At 43.8% G+C, this 25,782-nt stretch overlaps 1 protein-coding gene across 2 annotated transcripts in view; it reads right to left on the bottom strand.

Annotated features, from left to right (window-relative positions):
• EXO1 (exonuclease 1) overlaps nt 1-25,782 on the bottom strand; it is a 365,086-nt gene that overhangs the window by 238,418 nt on the left and 100,886 nt on the right. For both annotated transcript variants that reach the window (XM_085612501.1, XM_085612502.1), the window contains exons 7-9: nt 14,202-14,389; nt 12,348-12,444; nt 10,729-10,960 (exon numbers count right to left, since the gene is read on the bottom strand). In XM_085612501.1, coding sequence (XP_085468627.1) covers nt 10,729-10,960; nt 12,348-12,444; nt 14,202-14,389 — 517 coding nt within the window. The remainder of the gene's footprint in view (nt 1-10,728; nt 10,961-12,347; nt 12,445-14,201; nt 14,390-25,782) is intronic.

The raw sequence follows: 25,782 nt of genomic DNA, 5'->3' as shown, positions 1-25,782 counted from the left end.
CATAATTAGCGTAATACAGTAGACTGGAGATGAACGCTTGAGGACGGATGCCTTCACTAACTCTGTGATATCAGAACGAGCAAATTAAACATGAACAGATTACTAACAGGTTATGGTTTTGATCTTATTCGTCAGCATCTAAAAGCAGGGAGGAGCAGATGGTGGAGTAATAGCAATAAGCTAACAGTATTCATTATAACATAGTTACACTGAACATTAACACTGTGTGGATTCTTTATTTCTCCAAAGATTCTTCTGATATTTCAACAGCAATTCAGATGGTGGCAAATGTAGAATTTACAGTAAAAACGTTTTTCGCCAATCGAAATGGGCTCAAGCATCTAAGTGCAGAAAGCCATGGTGTAGTAGCAAAGCAACTAGGATGCCACACAGAACTATTGCATTATAAACTGCATAGCAGAGCAACTTTCATTGTAAAACATCATGCATAAGGCACAGCTTGAGATTCAGGGAACAGCAGGAAAAATAAACATTCCTTTGAGAAATGATCCGCAGGTGGCAAGACTCTATCCTAGATGCAAACCTTTACCAATGTGAGGTCGCCAGTAAAATAGTAGATGATTAAGACTTGGGATACAGACATTTAAAAAATCACATGGGCTGTAGAAATTTAAAAAAATCACCTGCCATCTAGTCAGTGAAAAAGGTTTTCTTCCTTAGATAAGTAGAGAAAATATATCTTGTATAAACCTCCAGCAAGTGCTTTGTCAAAGAAGAAGCTTATCTACTGAACTGTTTGGCGTAGATCCCTTGTTGAATCTGTAAGCTTGCTAACCTTGCGATCTGTCATGACTGTCCCTAACAAAGGGCTTTTTCAAAGGTAAGTTTCCAGATGTCTTAATTGCATCCTCCCTGGCGTGCCCTCAAATAAATTTGGAAAACTCTGAATAAAGTCCTGCTATGCCAGACCAAAACTGACAACAGGACACTTAATCTTCAGTTTCAGAAGGAACTGATGCTTACTAGCAAAACCAATACAGTAACTCTTATCAGGACAACACCTGAAGACAGACAGGACAGACAGGTAAGATTTAGGCTGTATTTAAGTTAAAAACAAGGACAAATTACTTATTTATCATCCTAGTACTCCATCTTGAATTATTTTCTTGAAAACCATAACAAGTTTAATAAATCCACCTGGATGCAGGATTTCAGCACACCTTTAAAAAGTTACACTGGCACCCGGTAGTCCCAACGCAGTGCATTGAAGTTGGAATGCATCATTTTTAAAGCGCTTCATGGCAACTGCCCAATGATTGATTGATTGATGATATACTTATAGAGCGCAACTATCACCCTACGGGCATCTTGGCGCTTTAGACTGAGGAGACCATACCAGAAAGGCAGAAGACGAGACAGGAAGAGTGGATCCGGCTAAACTTTAGGGTAGAGCCAGGTTTTGAGTCTCTTGCGGAATTCGAGTAGAGAGTTACACTGTCTCAAATTCAGAGGGAGCTTATTCCACAACCCGGGGGCTACTATGCTGAAGGCCCTGCCGCCTACCCGAGAGCGTTTGAATCTCGGGACTACCAATAGGCCAGCTGTGGAGGAGCGCAGCTGCCTAGTTGGTATGTGGCGAGCAAGTTTACCCTGCAAAGGGGCTGGGCCCAGACCATGCACTGCTCTGAATGTCATACTCAGAGACTTGAAGGAGACCCTTTCCCTGACCGGGAGCCAATGCAGGTCCCTCAGTGCACCGGTGGACGAGGAGCTGCGTCGTCGATCAAGCACTAGTTTAGCTGCTGCTGATTGTATCCTCTGCAGGCCCTGGAAGATATACTGCGGGGCCCCTAGATAAAGGGAGTTGCAGTAGTCGAGTCTGCTTAATACTGTGCAGCGCACTACCATGGCACGTAATTCACTAGGAAGTAAAGGTAGAATACTTCGAAGTAGTCGTAGCAGGGCAAAGCAGACCGAGGCGGTCTTGCTGGCCTGGGAGACCATCTGGAGGTCGTCGTCGAAAAGCACCCCGAGGTTACGCACCTTGCTGACCGGTATCAAGGGATCCTCCTCTGGAAGAAGTCTAAATTCTGGAGGTAGATGTTTTGGGATCCTAGTAAGAGAGCAGAAGACCACCTCGGTTTTACCGCTATTGAACTGGAGGGAGTTTCTTCTAAGCCAGTCCGTGGTCTGCCTCATGCATTGCTGGAACCGGTCCAGAGGTATCGCATCTTCTCCCTCTAGAGAGAAAGCCAGCTGCGTATCGTCAGCGTAGTTCACTAGGCTGACTCCAAAGGATTTAATTAGAGGAAACAGGGGCCGCAGGTAGATGTTAAAAAGGATGGGACTAATTGCCGATCCCTGCGGCACCCCGTACGCAACTGGCGACCTGCTAGAGGAGAAAGGGGTCATGGTGACTACTTGCGGTCTGCCCTCCAGATAGGATTGAAACCATTGCAGCGCACTGCCCTTGACACCTATCTGCTCCAGTCTTTTCAACAGGACCGGATGGCTCACCGTGTCGAAAGCTGCCGACATATCGAGAAGCACTAAAATCATGGCATTCCTGTTGTCGGCACGCATTCGAAGATTGTCCAGCATGGTGGCCAGAGCCGTTTCAATGTTAGTATCTACTCTGGTACAGCGATACACCCTCACTCGGCATCCTAGGTCTTCTCATCTTAATTCCCTAGCTACTCCGTCTTTTAGACGCAAGAAACTGGGTGGATTAAGATTTGCGGTCTTGGCCCCTCAATTTTGGAACTCTCTTCCTCTGGATATCAGATCGATTACATCATATCCTCAAATTTAGGGAACATTTAAAGACCTGGCTATTTCGCCAGGCGAATGAATGAATCACTTAGCGGCAGAACTCCCTGGACCCCAGCGCCATGAAAACGCATGTTGTATGCGTGCTTTATAAGTATTTTTAACATAACATAACATTTAACATTAAAGAATGTCGAAGAGCCCTAATAACGGAAGAATGCACTTAGGAGGCATGTGCTCCAGTTTTTGATAGCACTCACACTTATAATCAAATTTAGTCACTATGAAGTAAAGATGGCTGGAAAGACATCATTCGAAGTATTACATAATAGAAACAAACAGTCAAGAGAAACATGGACTCTGACACTTTAAGGGTTGGAGATATGCATTGTACCAGACTGCACGGCAGAGGCAGCTAGGCAGTTCATTTAGGACAACCATGACCACATAAGATATACTAATCCTCAATTCAAACTATTTTCTGACTTAATGGAGAGGATTAGATGAAGGAAATACTCAGAATTGAGAACTGGTATTACAGGTAATTAAAGTTGTCTAAACTGTTGTAGAGTTTTCTTAGATATTTGTAACCAGTAGAGTAGAAGATAAATCTGATTCTCACACTGCAGAGGTGAGAAACGAGGAAAATAGTGCTTGGGGAAAAGAAATTGCAGAGAAAGGCTTGATGGATTAATGTGTCTGGCCTGGAATCATAATCAAGGCATGAGTGCTTAGCAAAGATATGAGATGATCTCTGGCTACTGGAACATTTATGAAATGGGAAGCAGTGGCTGCCGTGCCTCTAGTTGGGTGTAGCAAGGACATACCTGGAAGAGGCCTTATGACTTTCTGTTAGCAACCAATAATGTAGTAACGCATTAACCCACCTATGGATGGTGCGGAGGAAGATAATATTGTGCAAATACATCCGTAAATCATTGAAACCTGTCTGGACTTCCAGATCTCTTCAGCTATATCTAAATAGTACCTCAAAGTTCTCTTGACATCAAAGGTACGTAAAAACATCCCTTCTGGGGAGGGAGGTCAGATTAGGGATGAAAGATTGCAATTAAATCGACTGATTATTTCCAATATAATTTTGTGGAAAAAACTTTATAGTGATGAAAAACAATATATGTTGCATGAGTAAAAGAGAAATACTAAAGGTATGACTTATGTATGGATTCCAAGAGATGGCCCAATAAAATGGGCACAGCATGGAAATTTAAGACCTTACTTTCCTCTGGGAACTGTTGTTACCACAGGAATGGTGGAAAAAGATGGCAGAGAAGTTAATTTACAAAAAGCATTAAGAGCAGTCAAATATTCCTTTGTAGATGATAACTGAAGGCAGGTTTTTTTTTTTTTTTTAAAGACCTTTATTTCAGAGTTACACAGTACACAGCTTTAAAGCCTACAACCCTACGGGCCGGCCGCGGAGGTTATACTTTTTCAGGTAATATGATCACACAGCCCTGTGCCGTCAACCCGGAGGTACGGCGGCGTTAACGGATGCAAGTGTATCCTGCAGAAGTGGAGGAAGTTGAAGGTCTCATTTTGTGTTTTAACACCACTATACATCATGAGCATAGTGCCCCAACAGGCGTAAAGAGGTCTAACATTCAAACTCCCCCCCCCCCCCCCTTCCCCCTCCAAACTACGGTCAACACTCAGAGCCCCCTCTGTACTGCATGTCCCGGTAGTTTCTGAGCACCCGAAGCAACAAGAGCAGCAGGATCTTACACATCCCCGGGGTCCTCCTTTGCGACTGAGGGAGGCTCACAAATTCCCCCCCCTGTACTCATTCCACTTGGACCACACCTCGACCCACTTACGTGGGCACCCTCTCGCCACGTAAACAGTCTGTTCCTGCAGCATGCACCAGTCCATATCAGTGTTCCAGTCTGACAGCTTAGGTGGCGTAGGACTTCCCCAGAGCCTGGCTATGTTTCTCTTCGCTACCACTTGCCCAAGCGTCACCCAGAGTCTCCCCTTCGGTGGCAGGTCCGATGGCTCCCATATATTGAGGAGGCACCTCTTAGCCTCCGGGCGGATTTCCACCTCCCACACCTCCTCCATGCACCGCACCACCCTTCACCAGTACCTCTGAATCTTGGGGCAGCCCCACAACACATGGAAGAAGGTACCCGTGCCACCACACCCCCTCCTACAGAGTGCCGTGTCTGCCCTCCCCATCGAGTGGAGTCTCGTGCAGGAGATGTAAACTCTGTGTAAAACCTTCAGTTGGATAAGTCTCAGTCGGGCTGATATCGCGACCTCGCGCAGGGAAGCCAGGGCACATAGCCACTCCTCGTCATCTATCTCCAGCCCTTCGGCTACTCATTTTTCTCTAAGGGGATTGAGCGTATCGGGGGGGGGGTTATAGATGAGTTTTTTGTAAATGAGGGATATGGCGTGTTCCGTGAGGTGACCATCTAGCAGTCTGTCTTCAAGCGGGGAGGCTTGTGGCAGTTTGGTCTCAGGTGGAATATTGGCCTGTAGGGAGTGACGCACCTGCAAATATCTAAAGTATTCGTTTGCGCCAGCTCATATGCATCTTGCATTTGGGCAAACGTGCGGATCCCCGTCGGGCCCCAGATGTCCTTAATTTGGGAGATGCCGATCAAGTCCCAGTTGCAGAATCCCTTGGTTCGCCTCAGGTTGCCCAATTTTTCAGAGGCCCAGAGTGGCGTGGCCAACGTGAGGACTCCCGACCAACCGAGCTTCTTCTGTGCGATGTGCCAGATCTGGACCGAGTGGAGTGTAGGCCCTGTGAGGCGACGCACACCTCTTCTGGCATAAAGGGCTATTTCATAGTTCCCCCCAGGGAGCAACCATCTGTCCATGCCATAGGCTGGATCGTTACCATCTCCATATGTCCCTTGGTTGATCGCGGCTAGATGGGCTTCCCAGTAATACTTGCGGATGTCGGGGAGGGCTATTCCGCCGTCATACCAGCCCAGTGTGAGCTTGGCGAGTGAGATCAGGGGCAGGCCGGCCCAGAGGAGGTCGCGCAGTGCGGCCTCGATAGCCATGAAGTAGCCGTTTGGAACCAAGTCCGGGTAGTTTTTTAGCGCATAAAGAAACCGTGGGAGCGCTAGCATCTTAAATAATGCCGCCCGGCCCAGCAAGGACAGCGGTAGGTGCTGCCATGACTTGGCTTCCCGTTGGAGCCGAAGTAGCGGCGGCTTAAGGTTATGCTCATACATCACAGCTAACAAGGCACTGCTGTACACTCCCAGGTATTTAAATCCGTCCTCTGCCAACTTAATAGGACAGGTGTCTGGTAGCCGCGGGGGGTCCCCTCGCAAGACGTACAGATGTGATTTGGCCCAATTGACCCGGAATCCAGAATTGAGCCCGAAACTAGCCAGTATGTCGAGTGCCACGATTATCGATCCTCGCGGCTTACAGAGATAAAGGAGTATGTCGTCGGCGTAGAGGGATATCCTATCCTCCCACCCCTCCGCCCATGCTATGCCCCTCAAGGCGGGATCTTGCCGTATCCAGGCCGCTAGTGGTTCCAGGGAGAGGGCGAAAAGAAGGGGAGAAAGGGGGCAGCCCTGCCGCGTCCCTCTTCCCAGCGTGAAAACCTCTGACAGCCTATTGTTCACCAGCACCTGCGCCAGGGGTTCAGCATATAGTAGGCGCACCCAAGCTGTGAATTGAGGTCCGAAGCCCAGTTTGCGCAGGACTGCAAACATATACTGCCATTCCAGGGTGTCGAAGGCCATGGTGGCGTCCAAGGAGACCACCACCGCGTCCTCCTGCAATCTGTGGCGCTGCCCCAATACCCCATTCAGTCTCCTGATGTTGAGGGCCGTGTTGCGGTGGGGCATGAATCCCGACTGGTCGGGGTGGACTAATGAAGGGAGCACCGACTGAAGCCTATTGGCCAGCGTCTTTGCCAGTATTTTGGGCTCTGCGTTTAGAAGCGAGATCGGTCTGTATGATGAACAGGCGTCAGCGGGTTTCCCCTCCTTCGGTATTGCCACTATGGTCGCTATACGCTGATCCCGGGGTAGCATCCCCACTTCCCTGCTCTGGTCGAACATGCGTTTCAGGTGCTTACTAGTGACGTCCGGCCGGAGCTTGTATATCTCTATCGGGATGCCGTTTGGGCCTTCCCGGGGCGGAGGTCCCCTATCGCACGCTGCAGCTCGATCTCGGTAATCGGGTGAAGGCAGGTTTTGGCAATTAAAAGTACAGCAGTAAAGTCACCTCTTTACTTTGCTTTGGATCAAGCTGATTTACAAACAGTAAATGCAGAAACTCTCCTAAGTGATGGCATATGAAGTTTGCAACATGAGCTTTAAGCAACCATACTGAAGATACTCAGGAGCCAGCTGCTCAGGTTCTGTGAGGCAGGCTGTAGCGCAAGATCCAACCAACATTCTGGACAGAGATCAATCACAAGGCAAGTTAGGAGAAATAAAGATTTGCCTCTACTGACAGTAGGAAGATAGGAATTTGGGAGTGTACACCTTCCAGCATGTGCTTATAACATAATTACCAATCACCTACCTCTCCAAACACATGTAGACAAATATACTACACCAATAAAGTAAGATTGCTACCACCATTCTGCATTCGGAAAACACTGGAGGTGATGTCAGGCTTAAGAGTAGAACTCTGTAACAATATTGTTGGCCGTAGATCTTGAAACACATTTTTAGGGTTTGCTTCAATTATGGACTTGTGAAAATGCACATTCTGCAAATCCATAGCGCCACAGCAATTCCTAAATATAACTGGGGATAAATCTAGTGCAGTGCCACTTTTATCAAAGATTCCCTCGATCCATTTCTTTGTTGAATTCAAATTCACTATATATCAGAATACCACCAGTGGTCCCTTTTTTCCGCCCAAAAAAAGTAAAGGGAGTAATTTTCTTTAATCCAGTGGTGTTTTAACTCTCACAAGCAACTTCTATTGTATTAAGGTTTACAACTTCTGTACCAAACTTTTAGGACAGAAGGTCTCAATCCCGTGGTGAACAACTAGACAGAGTAAAACTGAATTTTTTGTTATTGTGTAAATTATCTACCACACATGTGTTTACTGTTAAACTCAGCAATGCCAAAAAGGTAGCAGGCAAATCGTCCTACCAGGAGAGGATAAACTAAAAAAGCGAAAGTCATTGTTTGGTGACAGCAAGGTGTTGCCAAACGCTGAAGGCTGTTGATTTACCCTTCCTCAAATAGACTGCTGATAGAAGGGTCGATCTACGGGTATTGTTGAGGATGTTAGTATTGCTGTTTTTGTATTCAAGGTGTTTTAACCTTCTGCCGCTGGTATGCACTGCTATTGGAAAAGAGTTGCTTTTCTTAAAAATTATTTTAATTTCTTCATCCACATGTAATCAAACTGTAAATATAATGATTCCTAAAGGCATGATGTCTTCAAAAACATTTTCAAAAATGAAATGTTTTTCATTTTGAAACCAGGCAGAGATAGAGCTGATTATAAATTAAAACTCATATAGAAAACTCAGAGAAAGGCACTGTACTGATGCCCAAGTACCTGGAAAAGCAGCCATTAAATGGGTCAATGTTGAAACAAGACTGGGTGGTTCGATGTAGATAAATAGGTTTCAGAAAACACAAGAAACGTTTTATACAAGTGGAGTTGAGTTAAGATTTTCCTAGAATGGCTTAAGGTGCTGTTTTATAAAAAACAGTTAACTATAGTACAGAGAAAACAAGAACTATGTTAATCAATATGGACACACTGAATAGGTGCAAATGCCTTTTCCCACATCCTTACCATTACAAGATACATTTTCACTTATACAAATCTTACCTTTCTCCATACACAAAGCCTAGGGCAGGCGGATATGTTATAATAAACACCATTAGAACTTACTTTGATGATGCTCTCCATAACCCTAGAGACTGTCAAATATATGTAAACTGCATCCTAACTGTACACTTTGTGCACATTGTAGAAAAGCAGCCTTTCTGTCACTCAGACCCATGAAAAGCTCAGTGCACGACTTGGTCGTGTTTCTACAAACACCCCACTTTATTTAATATATTTGGGGCTCCCACTGCAATCATTTTCAGGGCTACTGTGGTTGTTTTATAATAGCAAGCTAGGAAAAAAGTACAAAGGGCCCAACTGCCAGAAGTAAAGAAACGCACAGTTGGGACACCGATATAGACTGCAAACATCCTTGGAGTCGACAGTAAGTAATAGTATACGTATGCTAAGACTGTGGTTTGCTACTGTTGAGCACTTCATTGCTGGTTGTTACAGAAAAGATGTGAAACCAGTGTTTGGCACCAACACATTGAGAGATGAACTGTACTGATGAGAAATGATCTATATGTGTTCTAATGACAGTCATAAAAATCCTATTTCTACTTCAAGGTGTCAACTGCTCATGAATGCTAATTTTTCCATTCAGCTCCTCCAAACAGTACTGCATGCAGAGGAGCAAGTAATATGATGTGGAAACTTCCAATAAAAGGGGCTAGGAGGCAATAAGAAAAAGTACTTTTCTGAGGCGCTTTTTGACACAAAGAAATGTATTTAAAGGATTTTTCTTTGTACAGAGTTCCCTCTACTTAAAAATAAAATACTGAAGACTTCAGTCCAAGCTATCCAAAACATTTTGGCAAGACTGAACAGTTAAACTTAATGAGTACCATATTTAATGTATGAACCACATTGCTGCAGATCAGTATTGTCAGCACTATTGCAGTCAATGCACAAAATACGATAAACGAGCAGTCAGTAGTTTTGTATTACGAGACACTTTGTAGCACAGAGAAATGAACTGCACAAACAAAACTGAGCTTTGCAAACTTCATTCCAGTACAGTCACCTTGTAGTCAGAATAATAAATCATAATCTCTGCCAATAAAATTAACAGTTTGAAATACCAAAATAACACTCTGATTTCCAAAAAGAATGCTTGACAAATTGTAGGATGGATTTGTCACCAACACACAACTTGAGATCTGGTTATGTTAAGTAAAGGGCAGCACATTTATTTTTAAACATCTGAAAACCTACCTTACATCAGACCCAAACTATTACCCTAACCGGAGATTCTGGCCTGAATCCTAATGCAATCCATAAATCACCCAAACCCTGCATGAAAGCTCAAGGGTAATGTTACCCATCCTCTAAAAACACCCTATATTTATTTCTAAGCCTTCATTTGGCTTTTTCATATCCTGAAAGGTGACCCATAATGTTATCAATTACACAGACCATAACATATCCCGAACAGTAAACACAGGCTTAACATTTAAACATACAAAATTACTAACCTGATCTTAACGCAAAACCTAACATTGACCCTTTATCTAAACATAATCCTACTTGTAACCCCAACCCTAATCGGGACTTGGATCTAGCACAACCTGAACTTTAACACAAGGCCTTCACATTTAACATTACATCAAGTCGACTATGATTCAAACCTTAACCATTACACTACCCCATCTCTGGTCCTAACGCTAGATTAACTTTTCAACCTTTTTATCTGAATCCGCCCTAAGCCTAACCTTGATTCACACACTAACTCTATCCTAGTTCTAACTCTAAATCTAACTGTAACAGATTCTTCACCTTGGGATCCTAATTTTTATGGAATTTATGTCCATGGTTTGAATTTCTTTCCCAAATTCTATGGAATAAACAGGCATGAAGTGACAGGATAGCATTGGTGGCTCAGAAAGGGGCACACAAATGATCGGCTCATAAGTCTCAATAATGTCATTCCTGAGACGTTGTTTAAAAAACAGCAGAGAACTGGTGACACTTGGGATTTTCAAAGAATGTTGCTTAACATCCTATGGAGATGTTTTAGGTGAGACAATTTCTTTATTAAAAAAATCAAACTGGAATGGCGGTCTCTCAGTTATCAAGTGATGTTTCTTTTGCATTTTTAACACATGAAAAAATTAATCAATCCCACTATTCATGTTTTAAAAAGAATATATACCTTCAAAGGTCTGCTTTGCACAATATAAAAATGGCACTTACCTTCCCTTGGTCTTTTCTCAACTGTGTCATTGCGAGGAAATATCAATCCTTTTGCGCGAATTACTCTCTCAATGCCTTTTGTACATTGCTTTTCAGCTTCTTTAGTTTTTGTGGGACTTTTGTTCAATTTCACTTGACCAGGTCTGTAGTTACTGCTCCAAATGCTACTAGAAAGGATTGCATTCCTGTCAGCCACACTGTCACTCCAGCGACGGCTCTTTGGTTGAGCTTGCTATAAAATTAAACAAGCATTTAAGGTAGGCAGTAATAGAGGAATATTTGTTCATATTGACAACATACCACGTGAAGAACTAACAATCCTAAAACTGTTCCACAGATCCAGGCAGAATATTAATGCATTTCAACTCATAATAGTACTACTACCTTAACTATCAATTCCTTCTACCAAAAATAATGCCCAGTATAAAAAGCATCATTAATTAAGTAAGGATCAATAGGTACATTTAAAAAGAACTGCACAAGCATGCTCTCCTGAATAACTTCACTTCCTTCTTTCCTAATTTAAACTCTGAGAATACCTTCCTCTTGGTCCAGAAAGTCTTAATCCAGGGCACAAGGAGTATTTTATTGACACTTTTGCCATGTTTTTCTGTTTACATTTTTTTGGGGGTGGGGAGTACACAAACAAGTTGGTATTAAATTGCTGTGTTGCAACAGAGAAAGTACAGGGCTGGGTGAGGAACTAAGGAAAAAGATGTGGTGGCAAGCACAGCAAATTTACCTTTGTACTACAATGAATGATTCAATGGTGGTTCACATACTGGACACTGACTCAGATCTGCGCAAACCCTTTTTTGAGTTGATCCTACACCATGCGTCTCATGTTTAGACTGAACAATGAAAACTTCCAAAAATAAAGCCAGTTTTTATGATGCTTTGCTGGAAAGGATGTATTCTATCTGCAACAGGGAACAGACAAATCATGTATATTTGTTGATCCTGACTAGGAAGAGGGAGAACCTTGTGTGGAGTGAAATTTCTATGCCCTCCACCTCTTCAGAAATACGTCTAAACTTTTGCAACACCATGGCTCTAACAGGATAATTCAGACTAACCTATGTTTCTAGTCAGCTATCTTTACTCCATGTGACTGTGGGCAGTTTTTATAATGAGCTGAAAAGGGCATTTAAGATGGCTGCATTGGTTGGAATCACAAAAGTAGAGACAAGCAGGCCTCAGTATAAAGCAGCATTATATTAACAGTTGGGGATCAAGAGTACAAAAGGAACACTTCCTGTTTTCTGTAAGATAAATCTGCTTTTAAATGTTTTAAAACAACTTCCTTAACCTTTGCTCTGAACTAAAGTTCTCTCAAAGAGAAATTTAAATAATGAATCAGTAAGTTAACAGTACACAGTTAAAGCTTGTGGAATGTTTAGCAGAAAGAGGAAACTGAACTTCGTGAATAGGGTGATAGGAGAACACAGACTCATAGCATATGTTCAATTACCGCCAACTACTTGTCAGACACCTGTATTATATTTTGTATACTTTTTAATCTTTTCATCTGTAAATTGAGTGATCACGAAAACCTTAGCCCAGTGTTACCAGCCGTGCTGTCTTTCATTTTCTTCCAGTCAGCTAAACGCATACATTACCTGGGAAGTGTCTGGATTGTAGTTATCGATCTGTTCCATTGTGTTGATGTCCTTATTTCCAATGGCAATTTGAAAAGCAGCCTGATCACCTATATTTCTAAAAGCCAAATTAAGGAAACAGTAATTGTAGTTTATGATTAAAAGTGCTCCCACAGAAGAAAGTAAAATATACAAACAAAACACTTAAAACCTAAAAATATCCAAATTTAGAAGTAAAAAATAAATATTTGAAATGACAGTAACAAGTATTTACAGGACCAGTGTGACACTTTTAGGAAGACTCCTTATGCTGTCCTAGGGACCTTTTGATTAGTGATTTACATTTCCTCCACTTTAATTGCTCCTTCCAAAGCACCATAGTCAATTATTAGGATAGTTCCAGATCAAAAGTTGATGCAAAATGTCTGAACTTGTGGATCTTTTTTATATAAAAGTGCATCTCTTCATTTCACTGTTACACAAATAGTTTGCATTCTTTCGATCAATAGTTGGGTATAAAATGTAATTGTAGAACTGTTGCCTTTAAAACATTTTCATCTCAAGAACACATGAACATGAAACATTGTTTTTCAGCCTGTCAGATTCAAACTGCATTGCACTTCAATAGCTTCAAATATGCTAACAGGAAGTTTAGAACCACTGCTACGTGCTTGTAATATTCAAATTAAGCTCTCTAATGAATGCAGTGGGCCGAGTGTAAAACATGTCCCGAGTCAGGTGATTTTAAATATTCTTTTAAGAGGAAACTCACACTTCGCTTTAGCTGAATTGCTTCCACTGACAAACTTCATCTCACTGATAGATATGTTTTCCATAAATTAGTACAGACACAATTTTCTGAAGATACAATTTTCTGGTTATACAGTGGATGGCATACACTCTAGATTATACAGAATACAAAAAACTTTGTATTTCATAGACAATAGTCGAAAATCTAGATTTTATTTTTCCATGCTTGCAAATAATGGAGTGCACAGCCATAAATGAGTAAGCACATAATGCTTTACAAAGGATTCACACCCAAAATGAGAATGGAAATATGAAACTATGAATTTAGGAAACGTTAACTAAGCAAGTATGCTGATGTAAAAATCTTTTTCATTCCTTAAAATTGAGAGCACAAACTCCCACAAGAGTGGACATAAACAGTGTAGCAGGGGATATTCTATCCCTTGTGAAATTTGTAGTTAAATCTAAAACCAATATAGAAAAACATAAAAAATATATTAGTACTTTCGGACTAAAACAGGAAATGCAATCTATGATGTGCTGACTAAAACAAAACTAAAACGTGATTAAAACTATCCTCTGAAACTAACTGTAGTAAAAGAATATGCTCCTGGAATTAAGCAGCCCCAATTGAAGTCCATGAAATAAATTTTAGATTGCACAATACATTTGAAAAGTTCTTCCACATCCACCTTTAACTCTAGCAATGCAGTGAAGCTGGATCAGTAAACAAAACAGGTTTAACAGTAGTTTATGCTTAATGGTGTAAAGCATGCAACCAATTTATTGTTTGATAGAGCCCAAAAAGTACTAGCACCAGTAACACATTAATAAAGTGTTCTTAGGTTCTAGGTTTTAAAGATGACAGACTGATGTGATAGATTCCAGTAAGTATTTTTGGGCACCGTTGCACTTCCTTCTGGGCACGATGACAAGAAACACACAAATTATTCATTTATATACTGAATAAGCAGTTATAAGAGTTCTTATTTTATAGTTTCCCCTTCAAAAAGTGGGCATAAGTCGTCCTTCAACTCCTAGGACAATGCATACGATCTCTCACTCACTAGCACAAGCACATTTGTGCTAAAAAAAAATATAAACACCTTTCAATGTAAAGGATACTGCCCAGCATAAGTAAGAAATTCAGGATCAATACCGTCAGCATATGAGTTCAAAGGAACAAGTTTTCGGTTTATCGGATCAAACACTAATTGATAAAGAAAGGTATTGTTGGCTCGGATAAATCCTGTGATGTAATCATCTGGTACAGTTATATTCATCTTTAGATACTGTCCAATTTTTTTAATGACCTATTGAAGCAAAAAAAAAAAAAGACCAATTAATGCAGAGTACAAATTTTGCAAAAAACAAATAGTGCATTTGATTTACAGTTATATTTAAATCTATTCAATTTAGGCTTGTTTACAACCTATTTAAAGCAAATAAAACATTTGTGCAACAAATAAAATGTCAGTGAATTTTTTAATACAAAAAAAAAACAGTAGTTGTATATAATATAGTTTGATAAAAAATATATACATGCATATATAAAAAACACAGCCGTAATAAAATAGCAAAAATTTGAAATATCCAATTGAGAGGAAAAAAATGTTTTGCCTCAATCAATGGCAAGTTGCCTTTTCAGGGTATATTTGAACATAAAATTCCTCCTAGCCTGATCCAGTGAGTAGCCAATGTAAATATCTTAATTTGATTCTTATTCTTTTTTTAAATTGCTATATGGTATAATACCATAAATGGATCTGCAGTGTTGACGATGAACTAAGAAACAAGGGATGGATGATCCCACAGTTCTTATAGCTAGGATGTCATTTGTGTTCTGTTTTAGCTCTGATGATAAGTTTCTTTTCTAATTTTGTGTTCATACCCGAGACAGATAATGCCAAACCATTTATTAGATACACCTAGATATCTAGCTTCTTCGAGTGGTAATTTAATGCTTTGAAAAAAAGAAATCTAGGCCGCAATTAATTTAATTATTTATGGGTGGTTTTCAGAGTGGGAATGGAGGACCTGGGCATTCTCCTTGTTCAGTGGTAACCTGTATGTACACCCTCAACCTGGGTGATAGGGTTGTAGATGATCCAATGGGGGATGAGGGGGTGTTAGTTCTGTCAGATTCTCACTTGAGGTTGTCCTCACAAACAGTAAATGTTGAAGGCTGTCTCTGGGTTCATAGGGTCAGGGTAGCGGGTGGAAGTGAATTACATTTATATTAATTTTACCCATGCGCGGAATCCTCACGTCAGCAGGGTCATGAGTAAGTCTCAAAGGTGCTTATATATTTGCAGGATTCTGGCTGGTCTGGCAGTTTATCACCTTGAGAACTTGGCAGAGTTTGGGAACCTCTTGTGGTTTGACTCAGTGAGCCTGAATTTTTAAGCAGTTTTGTGCCTCGATTGGGTATCCACTTCTGGGACCGGGAATGTTATGGCCTCTGCTCCAGGTAGCCTTAACGAGTTTGCTCTTTCCTCTTTACCCTCTAATGTCCTCATTTTGAAGAGTAACAGTGTTCCGTAAACAGCTGACAGAGCTACAGTCAAAAACTACAACACCTACCTAGTAGGGGCATAGTCACACATCACCTATGATTGCACTCTACCTCAAGCCCGGGTCACAAGGAGTTCTCATTACTTGGTATTGATTATCCAGGAACAGAATGCCCTAGGGACAGCTGTGGGGGTCCATTTGATTGACTATTAGTCTCTTGAAGAAATCAAATGTTGTTTGAGACAACTGAGGAGTCCCTGCTCTCAATGTTCGCTGCCGAGTTATCCTAAGCGCAGTTTGATTAGACTTGATGTTTTTCAAGCTGTTTACCAAACATGGTGTATTTGCTTCTTTGCGATATTGGTGGGATGGGGGGGGGGGGGGGGTTAGCCTTGATTTACCTGAAAGCATTTCCAAATTTAAAGGGTTTGGCCTTGCGGTCCCGTCCTGCCCCCCCCCCCCCCAGCTCCCTTTTTTGACGCCCCTTTGCTGCTTACATTCGGACCCCAAAACGTATGGCACAGGGTTAAACCTGAGAGATCGACGTCATCAGGGGCTCAGTGAATAAAATGGGCCTATTGGAGAGGCCGGTAAGAGGCCGATGAGGGGAGCTGTAGGAGGTATCTCGAATGAGACCCTTTAGCGGTTGCTGTTACTGGCAAAAACGAGGAGTCCTTTGCACTTGTGTCCTTTGGTCTCACTCTGTGATTAGTCCGTGATCTTTAGGCTGTTTCGCCACGCGAGGAATGGCAAGATGCTTGTGTGAGGCAAGATACTCGTGTACTGCAAGCTGCACCGGTCTGCCAGCCGGCCTTGGTGTGAAGCATGGCCCCACAGAGCCAAAGGCATCTCCAACGACAACATCTGCCGTCGCCCCGCAGGACTCACTGGCAGCCTCTGCATCCAGGTGGGCCAGTAGTAGCGAGGTCGGGGAGGGCCCTCACACATCCTGACTACGTTCAGCTCAGATGAGGACGGGGCGTCCCGCTCAGCCGCAGCACAACCACCCATCCACTTCCACAGCTTGTTGAGGCCTTACTTGTTGCCGCCGGTGCGGCCTCCAGGACCAGCCACCCTTCACAGCCATCATCGTCCCATGTAGTCTGGCGAGGCAATCCAGCCGCTTGTTGAGGCCTGGTTTGTTGACAGTGACTCGGCCTCAAGGACCAGCCCTTATGGCTAACACCGCCCGCCCTAACTGTGCCGCCTCAGTCAACACCTATGGTGGTCAGGTGTTCAGGCATTCAGGGATTCAGATGGGCTCAGAACCGTAGGATGGTGGCATGGCTCGAGGCCTCTCCTCTTCTTCGAATGCTGGTTGTTGTGATCAGGTGCCATAGAGGAGCGCATGGTCACCATTTTAGGTATGAGAAAAGAGGCTTGAAAGAGATTGCAGTAATCACATAACGTGTAACGGCTCACAGAAAGCTGCCACTATGTAATCTGACAATTGCAATTGGCAGGTGAACCTTGAACGCAGGTTGATAATAAGGCAACATTTGAAGCATTTGGTATGGGCTGGAAGCTGGGACAAAAATCCTTCCACATTCATATCTTAAAGGCACGACTGGATGAGAGATGGAAATGGCAATTAGGTGAGACTAAGATATTGCAACTTAAGAGTTACAAACGCATTTTGATAACCACTTTAGACCATTCTCCTTTATGGGGACTTATTTACCCAGACCTGCGGGTCTAAATGTTGGTTGCAAGATGCTGTCCTTGAAATTCTTATTTGTTGAAGTCAGTTGGTTGGGCACCATTTCAGGCAGGCATTAAACATTTGTAGCTTAAAGGTTTTGAAAATGCAGGTGCTGTTACCACAATATGGATGTATGTTGATCAGTGGTCAGCTATGAAGACACGAGGCAATTTCATGTAGAGTCTTAAAATCACCAAGAAGAGGACAGAGACTTGAAGGTCTCCACTAGTAACCAGTAGCAACTGAAATATGGAATGACCTGGTGTACGAAATGGTGCCGGTCACTTAAATAGGTTATGAATCAAAGAATGTGTGGCAAAGTCATTCTGTGCCCTGGGCACCCTCGATTTCTTTGCTGAATGGTAGTGGTGGTAACTGACTGACTGTCCCTGTGCTCTGCCTAACCAGGCCCAGGGCCAGTACTACCCTGAAAACACATTTTGAATACAGTGAAAACACCTACATACACTAAGTTACACTATGGGTAGGGTACCCCTATGATTGGCATAACCTCCACTATAAGGCCCTAGTACATAATAGGTCAAGGGGGTTAAAACTACTTTTAAGTTCAGAGTATGTAACAGGGCATGACAGTTCAGAGGCCAGCAGCCCTTTCTGCACTTGCATTTGTGCACTGTTAAGCCTGAGATCGGTTTAAAAGCAACCCTGTGTTGCAGAACTGCTTTTTAAATGTAAATTGTGCCCAAACTCGACTTTGTTGTTTGGGGTACTTACAAATGTATAGACTATAATATTTTGCAGCCCGCAGGGCCTCTCCTTGGTGCCCCAGGGGTTGGGGGTCAGGTACTTATAAGGAGGATCCTTATAAAATATGATTTATATACGTTGGGGATAGTGAAATTAAAAATGTCACTTCCCTCACTGTAGCAAAGTGCTTCCCAAAATTGACTTTTGTGCTAGGAGCACTGCAGAGTGAGGATCTACATATTTCTTATATATTCAGAATCCCTAAAGTCTACCCTGGGTGATTCAGGGTTGAGGGGTCCTGTAGATATAGACAGATCCTTATAAAATATGTTTTATAAGTCCTGGGGTTGGAGAAATTGCCCCGTTAATGTTTTCCATTGTAGATCCCCAGCCACAATGTTATTAAATAATAACTGATTGCCAAGTTAACCTAACACTAGGCTTTGCAGAAAACATCATTGAAGAATGGTATTGATAATTCCAAAAACATGCTTTTGTTGAATTGATCCTAAAATATTCAGCCATCCAGTGGTTTGCCCTGATTTGGTCAGAATTAAGTGGACTAGCCAGGCTGCTTGATGAAGTGATAAGTGGCACTTGGGTGAAGGAGCCCTCTGGGAGGAGAGGGTTCTGCTGCACAAGAATGTCAGAGCAAGGGGGAGAGGTTGTAAACCATGAGCTTCAAAAGAAGATGGGTACAGGCAGAGAAAGCCAGGTCCATTTATGCCTATCCACTCTAGACATAGCCAGATGGTAGACTTAAGGAGGGAATTTGCAGATGCCAGGGGGAGAGAGAGACCATGGAGATGAGCCATCCTGGAGTCGTCTTTAGCTATCTCTTGCCTCTCTGCTGAGACTTCAGCCATATTGAATTTTGGAGAAATAGTGTTTTCTGGGAAACCACTGTGCCACACTTTGGAGGAAATGGTAATGCTTTGGGGTGTTGCCCTGCACCTCATTGGACAGGAGTGCCCTAATACACCAAGAGAAAACTGAATAAGTATATGAGGGGCACAGAGCCTCTCCGATTTGCTGCTTGAAACAACAGAAGAAAGGTCCATATTGGAAGTTTGAATTGCAATAATCAGGCCATGCACTCCAACTGACTGTGCCTACTGCACAATCTGGAACTACAGCCCTGTGGACTAACTCGCTTCAAGAGGACTAAAGAGTTGAATCCTTGCAAGCTACAGGTTCACAGAGATCACCTGGACCATCACCAAGAGTCCCCAGCCTGGAGTGACTACAGTGGATTTGTAAGGCGTTTGTCCAAGTGGATTATTGGAATTGAAGTCCCAACCTTTCAAGGACCATCTTGGAGTTTCCAGACCCTTGAAGTACATTTTGGACACTTTGAAAGCCTCAGAGGAAGAAGTTTAAGGAGTTTGAAGAAGTTTGGAGCAACTCTGGAAAAAAGCTCCATAACGTGGACCAACTCGGCCTGGCCAGCCAGTCAGCAACCCTGAACCATGAACCGGCCTGCTGTCCTGGTTCGTCCTGCTGAAAAGCTCTGGAGGTCCGACTTCCACAGTTTGACCGGGAGCTGGTCAAAACCCAAGCAGGAGAACCCTCACCAAATGCGACCTGGTAAAGAGCATTGAGGGACCCCGGGAGAAAAAGCTCAGTAAAAATGTCTAAGTCCAAAGGTAGGAGGGGTGACCGGGACCATCCACAAGAGTTCAGTTGCACACCTTCAACTGTGACCCGGCCTGGATCCTTGGTTCGTCCTGCAGGAAAGCTCTGGAGGTCTGACTTCTAAAGGTTTGACCGGGAAATCGATGAAAGGCAAGTCGGCGAACCCTCGCCAAATCCGGACTGATGGAGAGCTTTGAGGAACCCTGGCAGAAAAAGCCCCAGAAAAGTTTCTAAGTCAGGAGGTAAAAACTTTGACCGAGGCCTACTGCGAGGGGTAGCCACTCAGGGCGCCATCAAGGTCGGCCTGAAACTTTGACTTGGCAACAGTCTAGCGCGACCAGGTGTCCTAATGGGCGCTATAGATTTCTATGTGCTAAATTGTGCTAAATCTTTAAAACTTCATATCTCTGGTTTCTTACATTGGATGTTTTTAGTTTTGGTGTCATTTTGAAGATAAAAAATATTTCCTATTTTTATAAATTAGTGTTGGATTTTTATTGTTTGTTGTATCTTAATTATTTACTGAATTGGTGTTTTTACATGCTTAACCTACCTGTCTCTGAAGTTAAGCCTGCCTGCTTACAGCCAAGCTACCAAGGGTTGAGCATGGGAATAATTTTCTGAGATGCCTTCTGAGCCCTAGACTGTGTTAGTGGCCTTATTGCCAGTGGTAGATGCATATTTACCACTATTAATAAGCCACTTTCCAACAGTATGACTTCGTCTTCAAGGGCCATTATGGATGAGAAGTTCTTGGTGATAAACTATCAACTGACAATGTTGAAGGCTGCTGAATTCTATATTATTGGGAAGCAGGGCCCCCGCAGTCCGTTGGAGGGGGGGTTCTGAAGATATGAGCAGAGTACTTCTAAAATAAGTTTTTATAAGCCCTGGTGCTGGAAAAATGGCTCAAGTCATTTTCCCATTACAAATCCCCTGCCACATAGGTTAACATGGCAAGAAGTTAATAACTAATAACTCTTGATAGGCGAAGGCTAAAAATACCATTTAAAGACTTCCCAGAATAGTATTAATAAACTCAATAGGATATTGTTGAATTTCTCCTACAATGTACAGACCAGAGTTGTAAGACTTTGTCTGTAAGCCCAGATTCAGCCTTCTAGTGGTCTGTCCTGATTGGTCGGAGTTAAGTGGATTAGCCAGGCTTCTTTGAAGAGGCGATAAAGAGCCCCTGGGGTTAACCAGCTCTGCTGGGAGGGCAGTGTTCTGTTACACAGGAATGCCAGACAGGGGGAGAAGTCGTAAACAATGGACTTCAAGGGAAGGGGAAGACGCCAGTGTCATTTACAACTCTACTTTTTTTTAACCCAGCCAGATGCTAGGATTAAGGAAGGAATGAGCAGATGCAAGGTGTGGGGGGAAGACTATGGATATTAGCCATCCTAGGGGTGTGTTTAGCCAGCTCTTCTCTCCCTGCTGGAAAATCAGCCATTATGAATTTGGAAGAATTGGTGCACTCGGGGACAAAATAGTGCCACACACACTGCAGAAAGTGGTCAGACCTTGGGGCGGTACCCTACACCCACTGGACAGGAGTGACCTTCTGCTTGACCCAGAGAACTTGGAATAAGTATCTGAGAGGGGCAGAGCCTCTCAGATCTACTGCTTGAAACATAGGAAAGTAAGGGCCATGCTGAGAAGTTTGATGTGCATTCCCCAAGGCCTGCACTCTGAAGATTGTGCCTTCTGCATCTACAGACCTGTGGACTACCTTGCTGTAAAAGGACTAAAGAGTGGACTCCCTGCAAGCTACAGGTTAACAGAGCTCACCTGGAACATCCCCACCAAAAATCCTCAACCTGGAGCATTGCCAATGGATTTTTAAGGGTTTTGTCTAAGTGCATTGTGGGAACTGAAGTCTCAACTTTCAAGGACCATCTTGGAGATTCCAGACCCTTGGAGTAAGTTTGAGGCATTTTGGGACTCTTTGAGGAACTGCAAGAAGAAGTTCCAGAATTTGAGAAATTTTTAATTTTTTTTATTTTTTATTTCTGGCTTTCATAAAGCATCATACATAATACAAAAACAGCAATTCAACCCAATTACAATATGGTAAGACAAGGGATAGTGTTATCAAATAAAGAAACGTGGCCATAAGATACGTATACAAAAAGGTAGACTCCAGTTGTTACAGTACGAGTACAGCTATAATACATCACTTGCATCGATATAGACAATGAGTATACAGTCACAGTGTTAGGGGTATCATTCGGATCAATGGAGCATAAATATATCAGCAAGGGCACCCAAATATCATTCGGTCGAGAAGTCACTGGCAGCTCCACCGCATATAATACTAAGTTTTCCCTGCAATATGTCAGATCTTTGAGCCATTGTGCAACTGTGGGGCTCCGTTTGCTGTCCCATACCATCGCCACTTGCCTTTTTGCAATGAGTAGGGCCACTCTAGCCAGTATGCCTGTAGTTCCTTTTAAGAAAGGGAGCAGGCCCAATAAACACACATGAGGTGAGCAGGTAAAGGCAACCCCATTCATTTTGGATAGTCCAGTAGTCTCTCACCTTGTTGCAGGACCAGGCTAGGTGCCAGAAGTCCGCACCTGAAGCACCACAACGTGTACAGGCGTCTGATTCCCTGAGACCATATTTAAAAAGCTGGTGGGGTGTGTGGTAAGTCTGGTGAAGGTATTTAAAATATATGATACGTAGGTTCCCGTTGGATGGGAGTACACGAGTTAATGAACAGCAGTGTTCCCAGTTTTTCTGAGTGAGCTGTGGGTCTAGACTTTTGTTCCATTTGTCAAGGCTCCTGTTCTCGGAGAGAACCCGATCCGACCTGGCAGCTCGATATAATTTTATGACGAGTTTGTGTCTGGTGGGGGTAGTGAGTAAGGTGTGCAGGGCCAATGAGGTCGGAGGCTCCGCAGGAAACGTCGGGAAGTGGGCCTGCGCCGCTCCTTTCAGTCTGTGAAGCGAGAATGTGAATAATAGGGATTTATGTTGGATATAGTCTGTATGCGCAGGTGTCAAAAAAGTGCCATTAGGAAATAAATCCTGCATTTTATCAATGCCCGCCTGAACCAAGATACGCATCCTTCATGTGATACTGAAATGGCCGTGATGAGAAGGAGGGGAGAGCACAAAGGGAGCTTCCCAGCTAAGCGGCCCAGTTATTGCCAGGCAGCAATCGTCGAATTGATGATGTTGATTTCGCCATGGGGCGTGTTTCGTCGGCTGTACGTGACGATGGAGCTCAACGGTGTGGGGTGTGCATCCCAATGCTCCACCGCTACATGGGGGATAAAACCATGGGGCGCAAACCAGAAGTGTGCATACTGCGCCTGCGCGCATAAATAGTATAGATAAATGTCCGGAACATTAAAGCCCCTATGATTATAATCCAGTATAAGAGTGCGCCAACCCCTACCCCCCCCCCCCCCCAGATCAGGCAGAGGAGCAGTGTATGTAGTGTTTTACAAAAGTGTTGAGAGAGAGGGATAGGCACATTATTAAAAAGATATTGAAATTTCGACAACACCACCATCTTTATAAGAGCGATGCAGTCCGCGAGAGAGAGTGGAAGACAAATCCAATATGTCTATTTGATGTTCTAGCCACGTCGTAGCAGTGCCGTAGTTCTCCCGTATTACGATATCAGGATCCCGGTGGATCCAGACCCCCAAATATTTGACCGACTCAGTCGCCCACACAAGGGGGAATTCTAGCTTGTGCGGATGTGTGCATGTGGTTAGTGGCATCACCGCAGATTTAGACCAGTTTATAGACAATCCAGAGAAGGAGGCAAATCGGATGTATTCCCGCAGGGCGTGGGGTTCTCGTATAAAAAGCAACATGTCGTCCACGTATAGTGAAATGATGAGTGGGCGATGATGTAGATTAATAGCCGCATGTTTATGACATTGCCATATTAGACAGGCCAGGGGTTCCAGCGTGAGGGAAAATAGCAGCGGCGACAGTGGGCACCCCTGCTGTGTGCCTCTACTTATGGAAAATGAGTTTGAGGTGTGGCCACCCACCCAGACCCGTGCCGTAGGTTGAGCGTAGAGTAACTTAACCAGTTAACAATAAAGGGAGAGAAGCCCATGCACTGAAGGATAAAAAACAAATAGCCCCATTCGATTGAATCAAACGCCTTGGCAGCGTCAAGCATGACTGCTGCCGCCGGCAGCTCAGGAGAGAGAGTGTGGAACAAAGCGAATAGAGTGCGAAGGTTATAGGATGTAGACCGCGTAGGTATGAAACCAGATTGGTCTGGTAGGACCAAGTTCTGCATCAACGGTTGAAGGCCAACATCCATTATTTTGGCTAGAATTTTAACATCGGTATTGATGAGCGACAGCGGTCTGCAGGAGTTGTAATATACAGGTGATTTGTCCTTTTTCAACAGGGTAATAATTAAAGCCTCACGGAGGGACGGGGGGAGAACGCCTGAGTCGTATGCCTCTGCATACATATCCAGCAAAAAGGGGGTAAGCTCCTCAGCGTAGGCCTTATAAAATTCAGAGGTAAAGCCATCTGGGCCAGGAGCTTTTTTGTTAGGGAGGGAGGCTATGGCCATGCGGACGTCCTCCACCATGATAGGTTGACCCAGGTAACCCCTCTGTCCTTCTGACAACCACGCAATGGCTACCTGCGACAAGTAGTCATCCAGTTCCTATAAATCGGTCTCGCCTTGTGACGTGTATAGTGTCTCGTACGTCTGTCTGAACTGTTCCGCAATATCTGGGACGCTATAATGGTCATGTCCTGATTAGTTCGTAATTTTAGTGATTGTGTTCTGGTTTAGGCGATGTGAGATTTTCATGGCTAAGTGGTGTACCGGTTGCCCCCCCTCCCCGTAGGAGCGAGCCACGAATCTCTTGGAGACATAGCATAGTTCTTCCTCTGACAATTTCGCATGTTCGAGTATGGCTTCTTTGAGGGACGCCAGGGACAGTTCACTGGGTACACAGTCATATTCGCGTTCAAGTCGGGTCAGCGTAGCCTGCACCATAGCGATTTGGCTCCATGTGTCTTTTAATATACCAGCCGATGTACTGAAGCAAGTGCCCCGCATAGTGGCTTTAAAGCCCTCCCATAGTATTCCAGCGCTGTCCACAGACCCCATGTTGCTGGCAAAATATTGTGTAATGGCCTCGCGAATGGTTTCCAAATAAAGAGGGTCCAATAATGACTCCGATCGAAAGCGCCAAGTGAAGGATCTAGAAGTCATCGTAGGAACACAGAGTTGCACAGGGCAGTGATCAGAGAGTGTGCGCGGCAGACTCTCCACGTCATTCACCCAGCCAGCCACCCCCTCGCTCACCATCCAGTAGTCAAGGCGAGACCAGCTGCCATGCACAGACGAAATATGTGTGCCTGCAAGCGTTTCTACATGTCTATGTCTCCATATATCCAGTAGGCTAAATTCCGCCAACCCGGACTTGAGCTGACTTGAGCTGACCCTGGCGAATGACCCTCCCTACCGCTAGACTTATCTTTGCTGGGGTCCAGGTGCGTTTTTAGGTCCCCTCCCCAAAGAATTGCTGCGTCTGGCCAGACCCTTAGGACCGCAAGGAGGCTCTCAAACAGGCCAGGTTCATCTATATTTGGACCATAGCAGTTAACGATGATGACCAGTTTGCCTGCTATTGTGCCGTGCACGATAGCATAACGACCTGCAGAGTCAGTGTGCGCGTGGTGAGCTGTGAAAGAGAGACCCTTTTTGATCAGTGTGAGAACTCCTCGGCTGTAGGAGGAATAGGAGGTGGCAAGGCGAAAGCCGGCCCAACGGGCCCCAACTAGTTGTTCATTATATCGTGTCAGATGTGTTTCTTGCAAAAGGGCAATGCTAATATGATGGCGATCTAGGTGAGCCAGCACCTGACTGATCTTTTTGGGCGAATTTAGCCCCATACATTCTATGTTAGACAAGAAATTAACGTACTAGCACTGTGCATAATGAAAGATGTAGCATGCTGTTTAGGAGATCTACCATATGACTGGGATATGAGCAAAAATCATGAACAATATCCAGTGCAACGAGTGATCGTCTGGCCACAGGAACAAGCCTCTCAACCCCCCCCCCCCCCCACCACCACAGCACCCCCCCCCCACCCACATCAGCAACACGCTAAAACCATCCCGAACACTCTGTAACAACTCCTC

The sequence above is a fragment of the Triturus cristatus genome, chromosome 6, assembly GCF_964204655.1.
Source record: "Triturus cristatus chromosome 6, aTriCri1.1, whole genome shotgun sequence".
Lineage (NCBI taxonomy): Eukaryota > Metazoa > Chordata > Amphibia > Caudata > Salamandridae > Triturus > Triturus cristatus.
Note: the sequence above shows the minus strand (reverse complement) of the source record. Positions and strands in the feature narration are given on the sequence as shown.